The sequence below is a fragment of the Camelus dromedarius genome, chromosome 5 (assembly GCF_036321535.1).
Source record: "Camelus dromedarius isolate mCamDro1 chromosome 5, mCamDro1.pat, whole genome shotgun sequence".
In the NCBI taxonomy this organism is placed as follows: Eukaryota; Metazoa; Chordata; class Mammalia; order Artiodactyla; family Camelidae; genus Camelus; species Camelus dromedarius.
In genome coordinates, this window is record NC_087440.1 from 56,625,706 (window position 1) to 56,645,046 (window position 19,341).

Sequence of the window (19,341 nt, forward strand, 5' to 3'; positions counted from 1 at the left end):
AAATAATCCTCGACTACATCCTGATCTCTGTTTTCCACAGTTCTCCAACTGCCGCTAAGAAAAGGAAGCAAGAGAAAAAGACACTCCCTGATTTGTCCTACATCTTGGGTACTATGGCAGTAGCAACAGGAAATGGCAGCAATGACTGAGGTTTGTTTTTTGTTTTCTTTTTTTCCATCTCCCTCTAAAGAGACCAACTTTTCACTTATGGATAAAAACTTATTCAAGAGTAGAGTCCACTGTACGGTTGAAAAGATAACTGCACTTCTTAATCATAACTATTAACATTTAAATGTAACTATTAAGGTAATATGCTTTTAATTTTGATGAAGTAACAAGCTACATGTGGTCAGGAAAGAGAAAGTCACATGAGTTAAAATCCATAAGCACGTTCAAGGTTGCTCTATAAACCCGCTGGACATAGGAGTAGTCTGTCTCTATCACCACTAGTAAGTTAAGTGAATATTACCATCTGTCATATAACTGGAGTCACTGAGTTCAATTAAACCTTAATTTGGTTTAACCACTTTACCAAATGACTAGACCCTAGAAAGCAAAATATACTATAGATACTTCTCTACTTCCTGTTCTTCCCCCATGTGGATGGGGGACAGAAATTAAATATATTTTCAAGGAAGTTACACGGACTCATGCAAACATTAAAAGAAAAAAAGATATAATATAGTTCAAAACAGAACTGGGAATATCCGGATTCATGAGCTCTAAGGTTACGCCTTATGAACTGTATGACAAAATAACAGTTTTCTACTAATAGCTGGCTGGTCATGTAACCCATTAAGTAAATTAAAGATTTCAACTTCATAAACAGTTTTCTACCTTTATAAAAATGTGAAAAATAAAACAAGGAACTACAGAACTACTTAGCTTCTTGCTCAGGAACACACAGTAAAAGCTTTTAGTAAAAAGAATGTCTCCCTGCTCCTGTGTCGATCAATAAACAGATGGCACAATTTTAGAACTAGAGAACTTAATGTAATATATCTTCCGACACTTGAATCTGAGGAAATGCAATTACTATATCCAAATTTTTTTGTAATTATACCCCTTCACTCACATATTACTATTTTATTACAATTTATTATAACAATGGCACATATTTTTCCTCAACACATTACTATCCAAAAGCTGACAGAAATCCAAAACATAGCTAACAGTAACAAATGAAAAGTTCCCAGTTATAAAAACTGTGGCATTCAAATTTTAAGCCAAAAAACAAGAAACAAAACAAAACAAAAAACAAAATCTGCTGCATCTTACGCATAAAAAAGGATCCAATTTTTACTTTTGGAGAAATTCTCTATTGTCAACAGCATTCTCTCGATTATTTCTTATATTGTTACTCAATACGAAACACAAGCACACACGAAAAGGGTTCTTCCTGCCTTCCTGCCTTCCTTCCCCTTTCCATGTCTGTTTTCATTTCTTTCACAAAAGGAGATCCCCTACACGGTTCATTGTTCGGTGGCCCAATTACAATTTTCCTATTCTATTAGCTCAAACATCACGGCTTCTTACACTGGATTTCCCTAAATTTAATTTTAAGTTTCAGAGAATGAAAACACTCCAGAAAACACATTAGAATGTCACTGTCTCACACGTTAAGGATTCCCTAGCTAGCCTTTAGGGAGGGTTTTTAATACACTTCAATTCCTCAAGACCTGAACCCAATTTTAATTTTAGTTTTGCCTCTCTTTAAACTGAAGGGCTTTGTAGGCCTTTATTGTCCTAAAAAAATACTAGTCTTTTCAAATGCAAGGGTAAACTGGCAGGCACGTTGAATGCCACTGCTAATCACTAGCTAACGGAGTCATTAGTCCACGAAGAGAAGCCCCTGTCGTCCCAATCTCAAGGGGAGACCTTAGAATATTACGCGGGGATCCAGGCGACAAGACGGGGCTCGCCCGACCTGGGTCAGGCTCCTCTTTCCGCGCCCTGAGTCAGCCCTTCCCACCCTCATCCGAAGTTCGTCTTCCAACGCCCAAACCCCCGAGGCTCCCTTCCAGCCGTGCGGGCAAAACCGACGCTCCCGGTCCGGACTCCGGGCTCGCTTCCCTGCCCACCTCCCCACCCCGGCCCCCAGTACACCCCTCCCCCATTTCACGCCCCGCCCGCGCCGCCGCCGGAGCCACCCACCCCTTCGCCTTCCCACCTTTCTTCCGAGGGCTGCTCCCGGGCAGCGGCGAACGCCCGCTTCTCCGCCCGCCCACCTCGCTGCCTGCACCCCGGGCCTGCCACTCCTCGAAGAGCCGCGGGGACCCACCTCGAAGAGCTCGGCCGTCGTGGCCATCCCGGCCAGCTGAGAGGCTCGCCTCGCGCTGGATGCCGTCTCGTCTTCACATGCTGCGCCTCAACGGCGCCGCGCACAGCTCCCCGCTCGGCTCGCCAGCTCCGGCTCCCGGCCGCCGCGGGCTGCCCCGCTCTCCCACAGAGCCCAGGCGGGGCGGGAGAGCGGCCATGAAGCGAAGCCGCAGACGCCTGTCAGCTGCCTCCCGGCGCCGCCCGCGCCGCTCCCATTGTCACCGCCTCGTACGCCGGAAGTGGAGCTGCGCGGGCCCGGGTGGCTGTCGGGAGGGGTTGGCGAAGGGGCGAGCAGCGGGCGAACCGCAGAGAGGCTCGTCGCTCGGGCGAGGGAGGAACCATGATCCTTGCGGGCCACCGTCCCGGAAGTGGACCCGTGAGGAAGAAAGTAACCAGGGTTGCTGGGGATAAATGAGTTTCTGGAAATTTTAACTGCGAATTCACAGAAGATTGTGTGGCGTGTGTTGGCCAGGAGGATCTCAGAGGTTTTAGTCACTTCACCTAAAGGAGCTAGCTTCTCTGGTGGGGCAGAAAGTGGCTCTGGCAGCGTGAGCCTCGGGGCTTCTGGTTAAGAATACGTCTAAGAAAGCCGGTCTGCGCTCTTCCTCGGTGGCTACGTTAAGAGTTGTGCTGATACTTTCGTGGCTTTACTATGGCTCAGCGGGCAGTGTGGCTGATAAGCCACGAACCGGGAACTCCACTTTGTGGCACAGTCAGATTCTCCAGGTAAGTGCAGATCTGAATCCTCATGCATGATGGATTGGACGTATGGATGGTGTAGCAGTTTTGTGATGCTGTGTACCCCTTGGTCCGACACCTGGGCAAGTTACCTAATCGCTGTTTCATCTGTTAAATGGAGATTGTGGTAACACTACCTCCCCATAGTTGTGAGGCCATTTAAAGTTCAAGTCCTTTTCAGACAAGGCCTAGAATAAATCTGAAATGACAGATTGAGTCATCCAACAAAGTATTTATTGAGCATATATTGAGTCATTGTCTAAGGTCCCAGATTAGCTTCCTATCTTTACTTTCAGTCATGAAATTCTTACACTTAAGAGAACTTTAATTATCTTCTAGAGGATAACGCTGGACTAGAGTTTAGCCCAGAGTTCTCAACTGTCCTTATCCAGAGACAGAGAAAGAAGTGGCATTCACCTGCTAGGCCGTTACTGGAGGGCTAGCTAATTCTTTCCTTTTCTCAATCAAGAAAATGTATCAGAACTTGAATGAATAAGGTTCACTAATACATGGGTAACTTTGAATGTATTCTAATTTTTCTTTTTAAAATTATTAGTAAACATCAATATTTTATTAGTAGCATTAGTGAATTAATAGGAAAACATTTTGGCTGGATGTGTTCTTGATCTTTGATGAGAACTGCTTGATCTTTGATGAGAACTTTATATGTTCTTTAGCCACACTTTTACAAATAAGAAATACGCTTAGGGAAGTTAGGTGGTTTATACAGAAGCTAATAGCCAATAGATGACTTTGTTGTAGACTTTGGAGTAGAGAGATGAGGAATAGGGAAAGTACTTTTTTTTTAATTAGAGAAAATGTGATCTGACATTTTTGTACATGAGCAAAAGCATCTTTCTTCTGTTTCCCTAAAAAAAGGATGAATTAGTAACTTACTGTTCAGCCTGGAGCATGCAAATCATAAAAGATTATTCATATTTTATTCTTTTTATTACCTTATAGTATCTTTCAAGGCCATAAAGATAAACCACTGTTACTAAGATGTTCTTACATATTTTTGCAGGGGTTGACGAGAAAACTCGGGATACCAAGTGTACTCAGGGTACTAGTGAATCCAGAATGTGGAGGATTAAATTGAACCACTTTTTTCGATCCTGCTCTATTAAGATGGAATCAGAGGCAGGGAGAGTATAGCTCAAGTGGTAGAGTTCATGCTTGGCATGCAAGGGGTCCTGGGTTCAATCCCTAGTACCTCCATCAAAAAAAATAAAACCTAATTACCTCCAACCCAACTAAAAAAAAAAACCTAAACTAAACTAAGATGGAATCAGAGTTTAAAAATCCCATAGAGAGAGGGAAAGAAATTTGTGAAGGGGGTCAAAAGGTACACACTTTAAGTTATGAAAGAAGTCATGGGGATGTAATGTTCAGCATGGTGACTAGTTGAATTATACTGTATTGCATATTTAAAAGTTGCTAAGAGAGTAAATCTTAAAAGTTTTTATCACAAGAAAAAAATTTTTAACTGTAAGATGACAGATGTTAACTGACTTATTGGGGGGAGGGTGTAGCTCAGTGGTAGTGTGCCTTCTTAGCATGCACGAGCTCCTGGGTTCAATCCCCAGTACCTCCCTAATAAGTAAATAAATAAACCTAATTAGCTCCCCCAAAAAAGATTTTTAAAAAAAACTGAATTTATTGCGGTGATTATATTGCAATGTATACAAGTACATCAAATCATTATGCTGTACACCTGAAACTAATAGAATGTTATATGTCACTTATACCTCAATTAGAAAGGGAGAGAGGCAGGGAAGGAAGGGAAGGAAAGAGAAGAAAAGAAGAGAAAAAGATCTTTGCATGCTTATCTATAACAACAACAAAAGAAGCAGTGTGTCTACCAGTAAGAGTACAGATAGATTGTAGGTCATTAATTCAGTGGAATGCTGTGCAGCTGTAGCTTTATATATACTGACTTAGAAAATGAAAAAAGTTAAGTTTCACTACAAAATGTATCATTCTGTTTTTAAAAAATGACGGTATGTTTGTGATTCATTTTGCATGTTTATATTTACGCTTTAACAGCATTGAGAAACCTCTAGAAGGATGCACACTAAACTCTGGGTAGTGGTTACTCCTGGAGGTAGGATTGAGTTGGGAGAAAGATGTGCCCTGTGATAAAAGGAGGAGGAGAGGAGGAAATAGAAAAATAAAAGTTAAAGAAAAAAAAGTCCTTATAGATGTGTAAAACATTCATAGATATACATTCCTTGCCTACCGAGTGGGAATCTGAGTGGCCAAGAGACCAGGATTTTGAATTAGAACCAGGCATTCTACCTATTTTAAAAATTAACTAAATTGAATTTTTTTTCAATAATAGATAATGATACTTTATCATTTAGATGTATTAAATTCACAACAGGTAGTTACTATAGTAGGAATTTAACATGTAATACTTTTTTAGTTGTGGTTTTTGTGTACTTGTGTGTGTATGTTATTGTGTGTTTTGTTGTTATTGGTGTTTGCCTTGTATTTTGTGTTTGTTTTTTCATTTTGGACTTCCAGATTTATTTTACTTGGAAGAATTAATTATGTTTTTGTTTCTATAATGCAGACGGTATCCAACTGTTGAAAAAAGAGCCAGAGTCTTCAATGGAGAAAGTTACGTGCCTGTTCCTGAAGATGGTCCCCTCCTTAAAGCACTGCTTTTTGAACTGAGATTATTAGATGATGATAAGGATTTTGCAGAGAGTCGTGATAGCTGTTCACACATCAATAAAACGTCCATTTATGGGCTCCTGGTAGGAGGTAAAGAACTCTGGCCAGTTGTTGCTTTTCTGAAGAATGGCATGATATATGCTTGTGTTCCACTGGTTGAACAAACTTTATCCCCTCGTCCACCATTAATTAGTATTAGTGGAATTTCACAAGGCTTTGAACTTCTTTTTGGGATACAGGATTTTCTTTACTTAGGTCAAAAAAATGACACTGAGCTATATACAAAATTGAGCCAGTTGCCTGACTTGCTTCTACAGGCTTGTCCATTTGGTACTTTGTTAGATGCCAACTTACAGAATTCATTGGACAGTAATAATTTTGCTTCTGTTACTCATCCACAAAAACAGCCAGCCTGGAAAGCTGGAATATACAAAGGAAAACCACAAGTTTCTATTTCTATCACTGAAAAGGTAAAATCCATGCAATACGGTAAACAGGATATAGCAGACACATGGCAAGTTGTTGGAGCTGTCACTTGTAAGGTGAGATTTTCTCTGGTATTTGTTTTATCATACCATTTAACTTTTATGGAAAAAAATTAAATTTGCCAACTTTATTTTACATCATTATGGGACATTCTTGATTCTTATTAGAAATTATTAGAAACAGCAGTCAGTAGATTAGAGTCATGTGAAATTTTATGATGGTATCTTTTTCTTACTAATTGTATTGATTATATGCGGTTGACCCTTGAACAACATAGGGTTGAACTGTGTGGGTCCACTTGTACGTGAAATTTTTTCACTAAATACGTCGAACATTGAGTACTACACTATCTACAGTTGGTTGACTTCACACATGCAGAACTGCAGATATGGAGTGCTGGCTGTACATTTGTACACAGAGTTTTGACTGCACAGAGGGTCAGCATCCCTAACCCTTGCATTGTTCAAGAGTCAGCTGTGTTTCTGTGTAATGACTTGACCTATTACTACAACCAATAAACGTTTATTATCCTCATAGTTTCTATAGGCCAGGACTTCAAGAACAACTTAGCTGGGAGCTTCTAGTGTGGAAGTCTCTCATAAGAGTACAGTCAAGATTTCAGCTGGAGCTATACTCCCCTGAAGGTTTGACTGGAGCTGGAAGATCTACTTACAATGTGACCCAGTCACATGGCTGGCAAGTTGGTGCTGGTCAATGGTGGGAGATTTCCACGTGGACTTCTCAGCAGGCTGCTTAAGAATATTCTCACAACTTGGTGACTGGCTTCGCTTTGATCAAATGATCAGAGAGACAGAAAGACAACCACCTGAGGCACAGGTGAAAGCTATTTTTATTACCTAAACTGAAAGGTCACATATCATCACTTCTACCACTTTTTATTCACTGGAAGCAGATCGCTAGGTCTGGTCCACATTCAGAGGAGTGAAATTAGGTGCCATCTTTTGAAAAGAGTAGTGTCAAAGAACTTGTGAAAATTTCCATACCTGTTTTTCATTTTTTCCTAGGGGGATGAAATGGACCAATCTCTGACTTAATATCTAAAATCATTTTCAAGGGTTCATGTTTTATTTAAACAAGTAACTAGGTTAATATAGGGTTCTCTGGTTTAAGGTTAGATAATAGGAAAAGACAATGAAAATAACAATACAGTTAGCAGTGATCAATGCCACATTCAATAATGATCAAAAATAAAAACCTCCAAGAGCATGTCTACAAGTGCATATTAATAGTCTAAGATGTCTTTGTTTTTCTGTTATCTTCCATCATTCACTGTGCTTATGAATGGAAGCTTTTTATATATCATATTAATGTTGAATGGCCATGTACAAATCCAGTAGAAAAAAGTAGATTTCAAGAACAGAGAATTAGGACAGTCCTAGTAGACAAATTGGGTCTTTCTTTTCTTTTTTAACCTCGAAGTGACCGAAAAGCTTGTGTGTCATTTTAAATTCACTTCTGTCATGATCAAAATTACATTCTAATTATTAATTTTTTTAGAAATAACTATTGTAAATGTCTCCAAAATTAAGCTGTTCATGGATTATGTCATTCATACCTCTTAAAGCTGTTGAATTCACTTTTCTCGTAAGTTCCATGAAATGAAAGTAGGAATATTCACTATCTCTGTTTTTTTCATTTTGTGGCAATAAACAGGGAATATATTACACATAATTTAATACTAATTAATATGATGTTTAAATGTCTCGGTTCATTGATAGGGTGACCCTATTTTATTTCTCCTGGGAATTTTGGATTGGCTCCTATTCTTAGTCTGATACAAATGATCATGATGGAAAAGTTTCTTCTTTAAAAAACTTATTTCTAAAAATAAAAATAGTGAGGGTATTCTAAAACTTATGAACTAAATGTTTCTTTAAGGTTGTATGTAAATAGTGTAACTGTTAGCCAAACTGTTTTTATTTAAAGAAGTTTTATGGTGAGGTCTATTGTAAATGGAAATAATTATCTACATTTTATCTCAATCCTAGTAGGAAACCTGGTAAACCCAAAGCCAGTGGACTGAGGTTCTAATTCTCACTCCACCACTAATTTCTCTGTCTCTGGAAAAGTTACATAATTTATTCCATCTTTTCTCATTTTTAAATTTAGATAAGTACCTAGGTTCCCTTTGTTTTTTTTTTTTTTTAGCACTTTTTTATTGAGTTATAGTCATTTTACAATGTTGTGTCAAATTCCAGTGTAGAGCACAATTTTTCAGTTACACATGAACATACATATATTCATTGTCACATTTTTTTTTTCGCTGTGAGCTACCACAAGATCTTGTATATATTTCCCTGTGCTATACAGTATGGTTCCCTTTGTTTTTATAATTCCTAGTTACTAGTCCAGATTTATGTATGACAAATTGGTTTAAAGGGTGGTACACAGATTTCTTCCAGAATGAATGTCTTCATCCCATAGTAAATAGCTAGTACTCTGGTATTTTAAATGCCTCGATAACAGATAATTTGTTAGTTATTTCCATAATGGTTGCTATTTCTCTGCTTCCTTTAAGAATGTTAGTGTGTTAGAGGATAATTTAATAAGTATAAACTGAATATTTTAAAATTTTAGTACTATTTGCTATTAATATTTGATCATTTATTATCTCAATAAATACCTGCCAGAAAATAAAACTTTTCTTAAATTCTTGCTATTCACATGTAGAGAATAAGGTAGCAGATGATATAAAAAGTTGGAAACACTAAAATATTCTTAAGTTTTGTGGTAGTTATTTGGCATTTTTATTTTCAAATGGGATCGACATTATTCTGTCCCTGAAGGACCTTTATAAGTCACTAGTTATATATGGTACTGTTCATAATGCCTGCATGCTCTCTAAATGCTTGCATTATTTAACTGATATATCTATGAATTCACACATATATCAAGTGGTAGATAAAAAAGTGGAACATTACAACCAAAGGTATGGTTTATAATTAGAAAAAGACATCCATTTAATAAATATTCTTTTAGTGTCTCTTATACCAGGCATTAGAAATACAAAGAAAAATAAAACAGTTCTTTCAAAACACTTATAGCCTCAAGAAGGAAACAAACAGACACAGACAAATACCTGTAGAAAGTGGGCCGTTAATGCATAATGCAGATTGTGTGTGATATGTATAAAAGCATAGAGGTGTAGGACATGATTTACTCAGGGAACTGCAAGAATCCAGTATGTCGACAGCATAACTTGCAGGGTAGAAAATGATCAAAGAAGTAAATGGGAGCCAAACAGCAAAAGGCTTTAAAAGTAATACAAAACTGAGGAGGAACTATTGAGAGGTTTTGACATGGATACAATATAATTAGAATTATGTTTTATTAAGATAGCTCTGGCATTGATGGAGGATGGATTGATTAGAGGAAAGCAAGTCTAAATGTACTAAGAGGGCTATGACAGAATTGTAAGGGCTCAAATCAATGTGTTTGTAACAGGAATGGAGAGAAGTAGCTTTTTAAGGGTTTTAAATGTAAACAGAGGGCTCTAGGAAGCCTTTTCTGGTCTCTGGCTTGGGTGTCTTGACAGCATGATAGAACCATTAACCAGGACAAAGAAAGCAAGGAGAACACTACCTTAAGAGAAAAGTAAGTTAAGTTTTGAAAACTGACTCAGATAAATTAAGAAAATCCTCACTTGGAAGATGTATGCATCGAAGATCTTGGTAATACCTGTTTGTTTGTATTGCAGTGTGATTTAGAAGGAAGCATGCCAAATGTTACCATCAGCTTGAGCCTCCCCACCAATGGATCACCACTTCAGGATATCCTGGTTCATCCTTGTGTGACGTCTCTTGACTCTGCCATTCTGACTTCTAGTAGCATTGATGCAATGGATGATTCTGCATTTAGTGGACCTTACAAATTTCCACTCACTCCACCTCTAGAGTCATTCAACTTATGCTACTACACTTCCCAGGTAAACAACCTTGGAGAAGTTGAGACTTTGCTGATCTTCATAGTTACGAATTCTGTTGTAAGCCAATCATCCATATGTTTGGTCCAGACAAGAACTTTTCATGAATTATTTCCAGAAGATTCAGATTGTTTCCCCTCAATCAGTTGTTGATGACCGCTTAAGCTACTGCTGATCTGGCAGGGGTAGGGGGTTGGAAGGGGAGTCATAGATAAAAACAGGGCAGCAGGAACCGTGGGCAAGTGTCATTGATCAGTATGTCTAGTTCACGTTGTATGTTGCAGGTCATAGAGAACCTAGGGGAGGGGAATCTGGACAAGCAATAGTAGGGAAGAGAATGTATTGCACACCTTTTTAAGGCATCTTACCTCTGGAAGTAGAGAGAGATGGAAGAATCCCTGTCCTTTGAAGGAATGTAGCTCCATCATCTAGCATCAAAACAGCTTGGACTAACCCATTAGTCATTAGATGTGTATCTGCATATAATGACTATATTACAGCAAGGCTTGTTTCTCAATCACCATTGATATTTTAGACCCATTAACCTCAGAATTATATAAAAACATGTTTATGTTTGTTTCCAGGTCCCTGTCCCACCAATTTTGGGTTTTTATCAAGTGAAAGAGGAAGAAATACAATTAAAAATAACAGTTAATTTAAAACTTCATGAAAGCGTGAAAAACAGTTTTGAATTCTGTGAAGCTCATATACCTTTTTACAATAGGTAGGAATAAAATAACATGATGCCATGATTTCTGCCTTCCTTTGTATGTTCCCACTGCCCTATAATAGTCTTAGCTTTTACCTTATTTTTAAGATCTAAAAATTTTGTTATTCAAATGTATGCTGATTCTGAACCAAAACATAATCATAAAAATAATCTCTTTATTTGTAAATGTGTCTTTGTTTTTCTGGTTAAGCTTCCTAATGAATTATAAACTTCAGCCAGTGTAGCTTCATCAGGGATTATTTTACTAATGGCTTTATTTCTAGCAATTCCTCTGTACATACACATCAAGCCTCACTTATCAACTACATGGTGAATTAAGCCAATTATATCATAAGATTACTTCCTCGTCAGTTGTACTAAGTTCGTTCTACAGCATACTTCTTTTCAAAAGACACCTAAATATATAGCAAAATCATAGTTTTAATATTGTATCAACCCATGTGCCTATGTTAACACATTCTATATGATTTTGTAGTTACCTTTAGAATTAATAATGAAATGTAGTCATCACCAAAAATGTTTATTGTGTTTTTGTGTATTTTGAGATAAAATATTCATTATTTGTTCTCCTCTATTCTGTAAACTTGAATACAGATCTGCTTCTATATTGTCATTGTATTAAATACCAGTAGCGAGAGTTGATTTAGATCTCTGAAAACTGTTAATATCTGATCATTTTTTCTTTCCATTGTGTACTTTTCTTTTTTTAAAGAGGACCAATCACACATGTGGAATACAAAGTTAGTTTTGGCCAGCTTGAAGTATTTCGAGAAAAAAGCTTATTGATCTGGATTATTGGTAAGCTAGGTATTATTTATTGATTTCTTTTCATTCATTTGCTGTAGAATCTATTTAATTTAGAATAGTTGATTGGTATATTTGTGTTTTTAGGACAGAAGTTCCCCAAATCAATGGAAATTAGTCTTTCTGGAACTGTAACTTTTGGAGCCAAGAGCCATGAAAAGCAACCATTTGACCAGATTTGCATTGGAGGTACAGCATATTTAAAGGTAAATATACTTATATGGCTCACTACATTAGAAATTTTTCCTTTGTTTCTAAGTTGCATATACCTAATTGATTTTTAATGTTTTCTAGCCTTTTTTTTTTTTTTAAACTTCTGGTTTTTTTTGTATGTGCTAAGTCCTCTTTTAGGCTTTAGTGAGATTCTTTTTGTTTAGAAATCATTTTCTATTTCACTTTAAAATCTTTAAGGTCAAAGAGTTTCATAAAACCTAAAAATCTCAACTTAACCTAGTTCAACCCAGCTCTTAGGTAACACATTCAAGGTTTGTATCCAAAGAGATGTAAGATGTAGTCTTCTCTAGGGATTTTTTTCAGTGATACACGTCAGTAATCAATCAGTGCTAACTGCTTTTGGTCTTCCAAAGAAGGAGTGAGCACTTTCAACCAAAGTGGTCAAGGAAAGCTTCATTGTAGACATAGAGTTTAAGCAAAACTCTGAGGCCCAGGGAAGCATGAATATGAAGCCTTGAAAATTGACTAACATTTGTTATAGGTAAAGAAATGACTTAATCAAAAGAATAAAGGATAATGAGGCATGCTTAGGAACCTGTGCTAGAAACAGTAGTCACACAGAGGGTGGATAAGTGAGTTAGGGCTGGATTGTAGAGGGTTTGAATCTGGCTTTTATTGCTATGTTAGACAATGTTATACTTTTTTGAGTATGGAAGTGGTCTCAGAAAGTGCTACTGTATGAGAATCAATCTGAAATGGATGTGAGGAAGGTGAGTGAAGAAAAAACTAGAGACAAAGAAACTATTTTTTAGCTGTATTAGTATTCCAGATGAAAGGTGATAAGCTAATGATGCTGATGAGCTAGTGTCGTGTCACAGAAAGAGAAAGGAGGGGAAGAAAAAGAAAGAGAGCTGTGAGAAAGGTAAAGCCTTCGATCTCATTAAATAGAGAGATAAGAAATAATTTTAAGTCAAGATGGTGTCATTAAAAATTTTGTGACTTAAACCAGACTTGAAACTCCAAGAGGGCAGAGACTATGTGAGTCTCATTCATTCATTGTTTTATTCCCAGCATCTAGCTCAGTATCTTGCACATAAATATTTGATGAATGGATGAATGTACTTAGAAGAAAGTTCTATTTCTTAGAAGAAATATGGAGAAAGTTGGGAGGGAGTGGGTTTGGTTCATATCATGTATGTTTCTGGTGATAGAAACTTACCCCAGTGTAGGTGTCCAGTAGGTGGCTAAAAACCCAAAGCTAGATTCTCAAGAGAGCTCAACTGTTCATAGGATCTAGGAGTTATCCATGGAGAAGAAAGAGTTGAGACAGTAGAAATGGATAAAGTTAGAAAAAGGTAGGAGAAAATAGGAGGAAGATGAGGAAGAATCAGTGAGGGAAATTGAAAAGGTGATCAGAAATGGAGCAGGAAAACCTAAATAGAATGGTATCAAAGAAGAGAGGTTGAAACATACACATAAAAGCAACTAGGGGAAATGATGGTGAAGTCAGAAGTACACTAGTGATACTCATTTCTTCTACCTTGCTTTCAACTCTGTCCACAAACTTTGTTTCAATGATTATTATAAAAATTCCCACTTCCAGATGTTTTTCAGAAAAAAAGTGGGAATGTTAACTATACTGTATATTTTGCAAAGGTAGGGATTATGACTTTTCTATTCATTTTCTTCACCTAACCAGTTACAGTCTCATCAAAAGCATATAATATGTATTTGGGTTCACTGAATAGATTTATTTTTATAGTATCTAGTTGTATGGAAATCAACCTCATCATAACTTTCAGCAGCCAGAATTATACCAAACAAGCAAGCAAAAGCCCTTTACTACTGGTTAATTGTAGTTGCAATAGGGAAAAAATTGCTGAGAAGATCTGAAAATCACATCTATGCATGTGATCAGTTAGTTTGGCAATCAAAAGGAGAAAGTTAGGAAATGAGAGAAATTTGCAAGGAAGGGAGAAGGAGAAAAATGTATAGCAAAGCTATCAGGATATTGTAAAATTAAGAGCTTTTAGCAGCAAAGATGAAGGGAATCACAGCAAAAGGAGACCAGAGTTCTGTAAGCATAGACCTTTCACAGGTTATTTGAATATCACCGTGACTCAGAGACAGCCCAGCACTATGCCTTCAGAGAAGGTACTAACGGCCCTCTCTATTAAAGCATAATATATTAATTGGCATTTATACTGATCCTACCACATTATCAATTAAATCCAGGAACTTATGTTCATTCAATGCATTCATGGATTTCAGAAAGGTTAATTCTATGAAAGTTAAATTTCAGTTTTCTGAAAAATTAAGTAGAGCATCTCATTACCTCCAAACACCAAATAAACTGGTGTTTCTATTTTAGTACTTACATTCTTGTATTTTGCTAGAAAATGTATACGTTTCTGCCTATAAAAAGAATTATGATCTGAAATATATCACAGCCACATAGCCTCAGAGATAGAAGAGAAGATATAGAACACCAAACACCATAGGGGAAGGAGCACCGGCTTTTGTAGTCAGTCAGGTCTGAGTTCTGATGCCAGCTCTACTACTTACCTGCTGGGGTGCTGAGTGCTTCCATCTTTGAACCTCAGTTTCCTCATTGTGAAATAGAAATACCTTGCATTGTAGATTAGAGTTTATATTAGTGAAGGGCCTGTATGTGTTAAGTACTTCATAATGGCATCCTTACAAAGAAACAACCCTAATACAAAGAGGAAAAGGTGAGTATAAATGTGTATACACGTGCACACACACACACATTATTTGTGATTTTTATTTTGTGAACTGTGAAATAATTTCCTAAAATTGTGTCAAGGGAAAAAATGTGACCATCATATTTACCAAGTAATCACCTCAATTTGGTTTCTCTTGTTCTAGCTTCATTTTAGGATCTTAGATTACACACTCACTGGATGTTACGCGGATCAGCATTCAGTTCAAGTTTTTGCATCAGGAAAACCAAAAATAAGTACATGTAAGTTGTGCAGATTCAAACTAACTTGAGGGAATTAACGTGATGTTATGTTAAAAGAAAGTTAACATGTAACAGAAAAAGATCAGAGAATAATTCCAATTTCTAAAAATTGTGGCCTCATCCCATCTTGTTAACAGTGTGTGTACTTTACATTGCCCTCTGTCTTCTCCTATTAATAAAATGGTCTGGGTGAACGAGGATTGATATAGAGGTGCACTCTAGTCTAAAGTTGGATTTGCTTTTCTCTGCTTACCATATATTTCTTACTGGGCAATTTAGTGAAGTTTTAGTTTTCTCATCTATAAAATGGAATTAGTAGCAGCATTTATCTCAGGGTTGTTACGAGGTTTAAATAAAATTATATTGACCAAGCACTTAGCATAATGCTTGGCATATAGCATGGATTCAGTAAATGTTAAATATGATTATTACTTAAAATTTTAAGTATTTTTAGCAAGTGTTATAGTCCATGAGCATTATTTTACCAACAGGAAGGCAGTAGAAAGGATTCCTGCCTTTGGTGAGTTAGTTGGTGATATATATATATAATACAAATTAAAATATAGAGAGAGGAGACAAAGAGCAGTTTGTAAATTAATTTCAAAATTATTTAATTCAGATCAAATACAGATATGTGACGTAGAACAAAAAAGTAGCTAGAATAAGGTAGAGTTAGCTTTTGCCTTATGTATTAGGGAGATATAAGCTATTATATTTAGATAAGTATTTCTTAAACTAAGAGTTAGAATCCCTAAAATAGGAAGGATAGGACACGATTTTGTACTTGAAAGTTTTGAAAAATACAGAACTCAGAACTACTGAATTCTAAGCAATTACTTGTGAAAGGTAATAATAAACCAGAATGAGCCATACTCTTTGTCTCCTTAGGCTTTCCCGTAGCTTCCTCCTACATCATTTTTTGGTTGTTTTTTTAAAGAAATTCATGTATATGGAAGAGTCTTCATAATGCTTTTCTTTTTAAATGAAGGGACAATATAGTTGTTTGGGCAAACCATTCATTTCGTCTAAATGCCAACAGACTGATATTTTAGGTTGTCTATGGAAAGTATGTTATCTCTTTAGATAATGTCTAAAATAATGTAAGTATTCTTATTAATATTAACTAAACATATTATGATTATTTTCAGACAGTGTAATACAGGATGGGATGTTTCAGTAATATACCTGCTTCTTAATATAAAATACATTGAATGAAAGAGGTCATTCTAAATGGATAATTATGACCAATATTTTATTTCCTTCCTCAGTTAGTTTCAGAATATAACTATTACTTTGTGCAACTATGTAAAACCTTTATTTTGCCATCATCTTGACAATAAAATCTGTATTCATAGTATACAGCTTAGTTCTGAAAATAGTTTAGTCACTAATAACAATTTAATTTAATAGCTACTATTTATTGCTTACTATGTGCCAGGCACACAGTTCTAAGTATTTAATGCGTGTTAATTTATTAATCCTTACAGCACCCTATGTAAGTGTTGTTATCTCCATTTCACAGATGACAATGCTAACAGAACAGAGAGATTAGGGTCACATAGCTAGAAATGGCAGAACTGGGACTCAGATCCAAGCAGTCTGTCTCTAGAGCCTGACCACTTAACCAGTGTGCTATGTTGCCTCTTAGTGTTACGAGGTTCTCAAACTGAACCAAAAAAATTAAAACAACAAGGTAGTATATCCTACCTATATCCTTTTCATTATGAAGAAGGACATGAAGATGGTAGAAAAGGTGGAACTTGATATTCAGTGATAAATGACAGGAGAATTTACATGTGTCTAGCGCCAAATGAGCATTATCATCTCCATTTTACGTATCAGAAAACTTAAATTCAAAGAGCTTGTCATTTATCCAAAACAGCAAAGCTATTAAAACAAAAAGCTTAAACTTGATCAGAACTATAAGAAACCACTGAAGCAACCTTTTTAAAATATTACTGGAAAGTTGGGTATGTATTTCTATCTCTGAAAGCTTGGGTAAAGAATAGCAAGATGAGAATCAGAATTGTGGTAAAGAGGTTACAGAAAGGAAACCAACAAAACTATGTTTATTATTTTTGTAGCTTAAGTAATGGCTTAAACAATTTAGGGAAAATGTGAGGAAAAATGGCAGATTTGGCATAAATGAGAGATACTAGCATAAATTTGGCATACATAAGCTAAAAGATGGATTCATACATTTAATGAACCCATTATTTTTTAAAGTGGTGAAAGTTATAATAATGCCTCAAGAAAATTTGAATTAAAATGAATAGTTCAAAGTATTGCCTTCCCTGAAATAATTGTGTTTCACAATTTTAAATATCATGACTCTGCTCTCTCATTGAAGTTTTATTAAGATAATATAATCTTAACTTTTTTTTTCCCCTTAGACCGGAAACTAATTTCTTCTGACTATTACATCTGGAATTCTAAAGCTCCTGCTCCAGTAACATATGGATCATTAGTACTGTAATTGTCTCATGTTAAATGGTACAAATCTAACATAAATTAAGTCATAGTCATTTATTTTTAATGTGTATGCATATAACCTATGAGTGAAAAGCATTGATTTAATTATAAAATGCTCTTGTTCAGTGTTTTTAGTCTGACTTAGTTTGAAAGAACATTTTAAAGATTAATGTACCCAATTGTGTTACCCTTTGATTATACTCAAGTATGATTCAGAGCATAAAATGTAGTGACTTACTTTCAGCTTACTTTAGGCTATTCCTGGGTTACCCTGCCACACGTGTTTCTTCCTGCCCCTGTGGCAGACGTTGCTAATCAGTCACAGCCCTCTTTCTCCACTGAGCCTTCCTGGATATGAGCTCAGGCTCCTTCTCAGCCAAGAGCTGCAGGGAGCCCCTCCCAATGGATCATAGATGATGTGCAAGATAAAAAAAATTATTTGCTCTTCCAACCTAAGTACTCATACAACGTGTTGTTCCAGAATGCCAAAGACCACATTAGAAAATGTAAACCTCTTGAGAAAACAGCCAGTGGAAACAAAGGAAAATTGTTTAAATAGGAACCTGTTTTTAATCAGAACTATCCAGCTGACTAATAAAGAATCTGCATAATTCTGTTTATGGTGTTTATCTCTGTTTTAGAGTTCCTTTTCAGGCAAGCTTATTAATCTGCCACAATAACATTTTGTTTAGGATATCAGTAAGCATTTTAAGAGGGCTGGGATACCTTCAGAAGATGAGCATAGTGTTTTGTGATTACTGAATATCTGCAGCCAAATTTTAAAGATAAATTTAGATATAATGTTGGTTTTCCATGTTTTATTATATTATAATTCATGAATGAATGAGTTCAGATAAAAATTCAAAAGCTATTCGATGGATAGAGAGTATCATTTAATCTTATTTAACTCTCATGTAGCACATTTTCTTTAAGTTTGTCACCGTTGCTTCCTTACTGGCATCCTCTGGGTTTCTTCAGGAACCATCCAGTCATACTCTTTACTCTCCACTTGTCTTTACAATTATATGTCACATTCTGTTTTCAAAGTAGTTCACTGTCAAGTTGGACTTTAAATGACCATTCAAGAAAAGATGAAATCTCAAGATCCCCAAAACTTAATCCATGTCAAGTTTCATTTTACAGAACAGAATTAGAAGAGTTACAAAAAATATGCATTACAGATTAATATTCAATTAAATTATATCTTGGTTTCTATTTTTTTTAATGAGTCCCTTAAGGAAAAGCTTAGAAAAAGCTGCTAACTCCTTGAAAGAGAGCTATGATAGTTTGAAAGGAGATTGCATATAAATTTAGGATTTGAAACACGATTTTTTTAATTAAGGTCAATCCTACTCATTATAAACTCATTTTCTGCAAGGCATTATCATGGCATAATGTTCTATGTTCAAAATTATCCCAAGTAACAAAGAAAATGGAATAACTTTCGGACCAAGACTTTAACTTGTTATTTCTAGCTTAATCATATGTAATCAGTAGTAAAAACTTCCGTTTTGAAAGAGGAAAATCATTCCTCTTAAGTTTTTTGATCTCTGTTAAACTCAAGGAAAGCTTAACATTTCACTTATGTTCATATTAATGGAGCCATTTGGACATCTTGATTGTATAAATGTTAAGTAAAGTGCACTAAGGTAGTTAAGGGGCATTTATCTAGTGAGTAGGTTCAGTATAATAATCCCCTAGGCAAAACTTTCTTATAAGCAGTCAGAAAGACCAGTGAATTTTTGATCCGACATTTCTAGAAACCTGAGGAAAATCTAAGGAGTGCTGGAAAAGTGTATGGGGCAATGGGGAACCTGATGCCATCTGTTGCCATTCCGCTCTAACATAACGCTGCAGAACTAAAACCAACTCGTGTTTTCATCCTGTTGAGATCAGCTGGGCACACTGTGATGCTTTTGATTTTGTCTAGAAACCTGTCACTTCAGGATAATTTCTGAAGACAAAGTCTGTTTCCCGTTTGGTAGGTGACCTGTTTAATGTTTTCTCTGT

At 36.2% G+C, this 19,341-nt stretch overlaps 2 protein-coding genes across 5 annotated transcripts in view; one reads left to right on the forward strand and one right to left on the reverse strand.

The window, feature by feature from the left end:
- EXOC5 (exocyst complex component 5) overlaps window positions 1–2,542 on the reverse strand; it is a 50,406-nt gene extending 47,864 nt beyond the window's left edge. For all 4 annotated transcript variants that reach the window (XR_010380978.1, XR_010380977.1, XM_064485978.1 and 1 more), the window contains exon 1: window positions 2,282–2,542. Coding sequence is in view for 2 of the 4 variants with exons in the window: in XM_064485978.1 (XP_064342048.1) it covers window positions 2,282–2,308 (27 nt within the window). In the remaining 2 variants the exon portion in view is untranslated. The remainder of the gene's footprint in view (window positions 1–2,281) is intronic.
- A 79-nt stretch (window positions 2,543–2,621) lies between these two features.
- AP5M1 (adaptor related protein complex 5 subunit mu 1) lies at window positions 2,622–18,111 on the forward strand. The gene is made up of 8 exons (XM_010982966.3): window positions 2,622–3,045; window positions 5,633–6,278; window positions 9,941–10,168; window positions 10,750–10,889; window positions 11,608–11,693; window positions 11,787–11,905; window positions 14,763–14,859; window positions 17,253–18,111. The coding sequence occupies exons 1-8, from the start codon at window positions 2,972–2,974 to the stop codon at window positions 17,333–17,335; spliced, it is 1,473 nt and encodes a 490-aa protein (XP_010981268.1). The 5' UTR covers window positions 2,622–2,971; the 3' UTR covers window positions 17,336–18,111.
- Window positions 18,112–19,341: the final 1,230 nt, after the last annotated feature.

Coding starts and splice junctions, on each gene's coding strand:
- AP5M1 (XM_010982966.3), top strand. CDS start 2,972: ATGGCTCAGCGGGCAGTGTGGCTGATAAGCCACGAACCGGGAACTCCA. Junction 10,890..11,607: donor CATATACCTTTTTACAATAG/GTAGGAATAAAA, acceptor CTTTTTTTAAAG/AGGACCAATCACACATGTGG. Junction 11,694..11,786: donor CTTATTGATCTGGATTATTG/GTAAGCTAGGTA, acceptor TTGTGTTTTTAG/GACAGAAGTTCCCCAAATCA.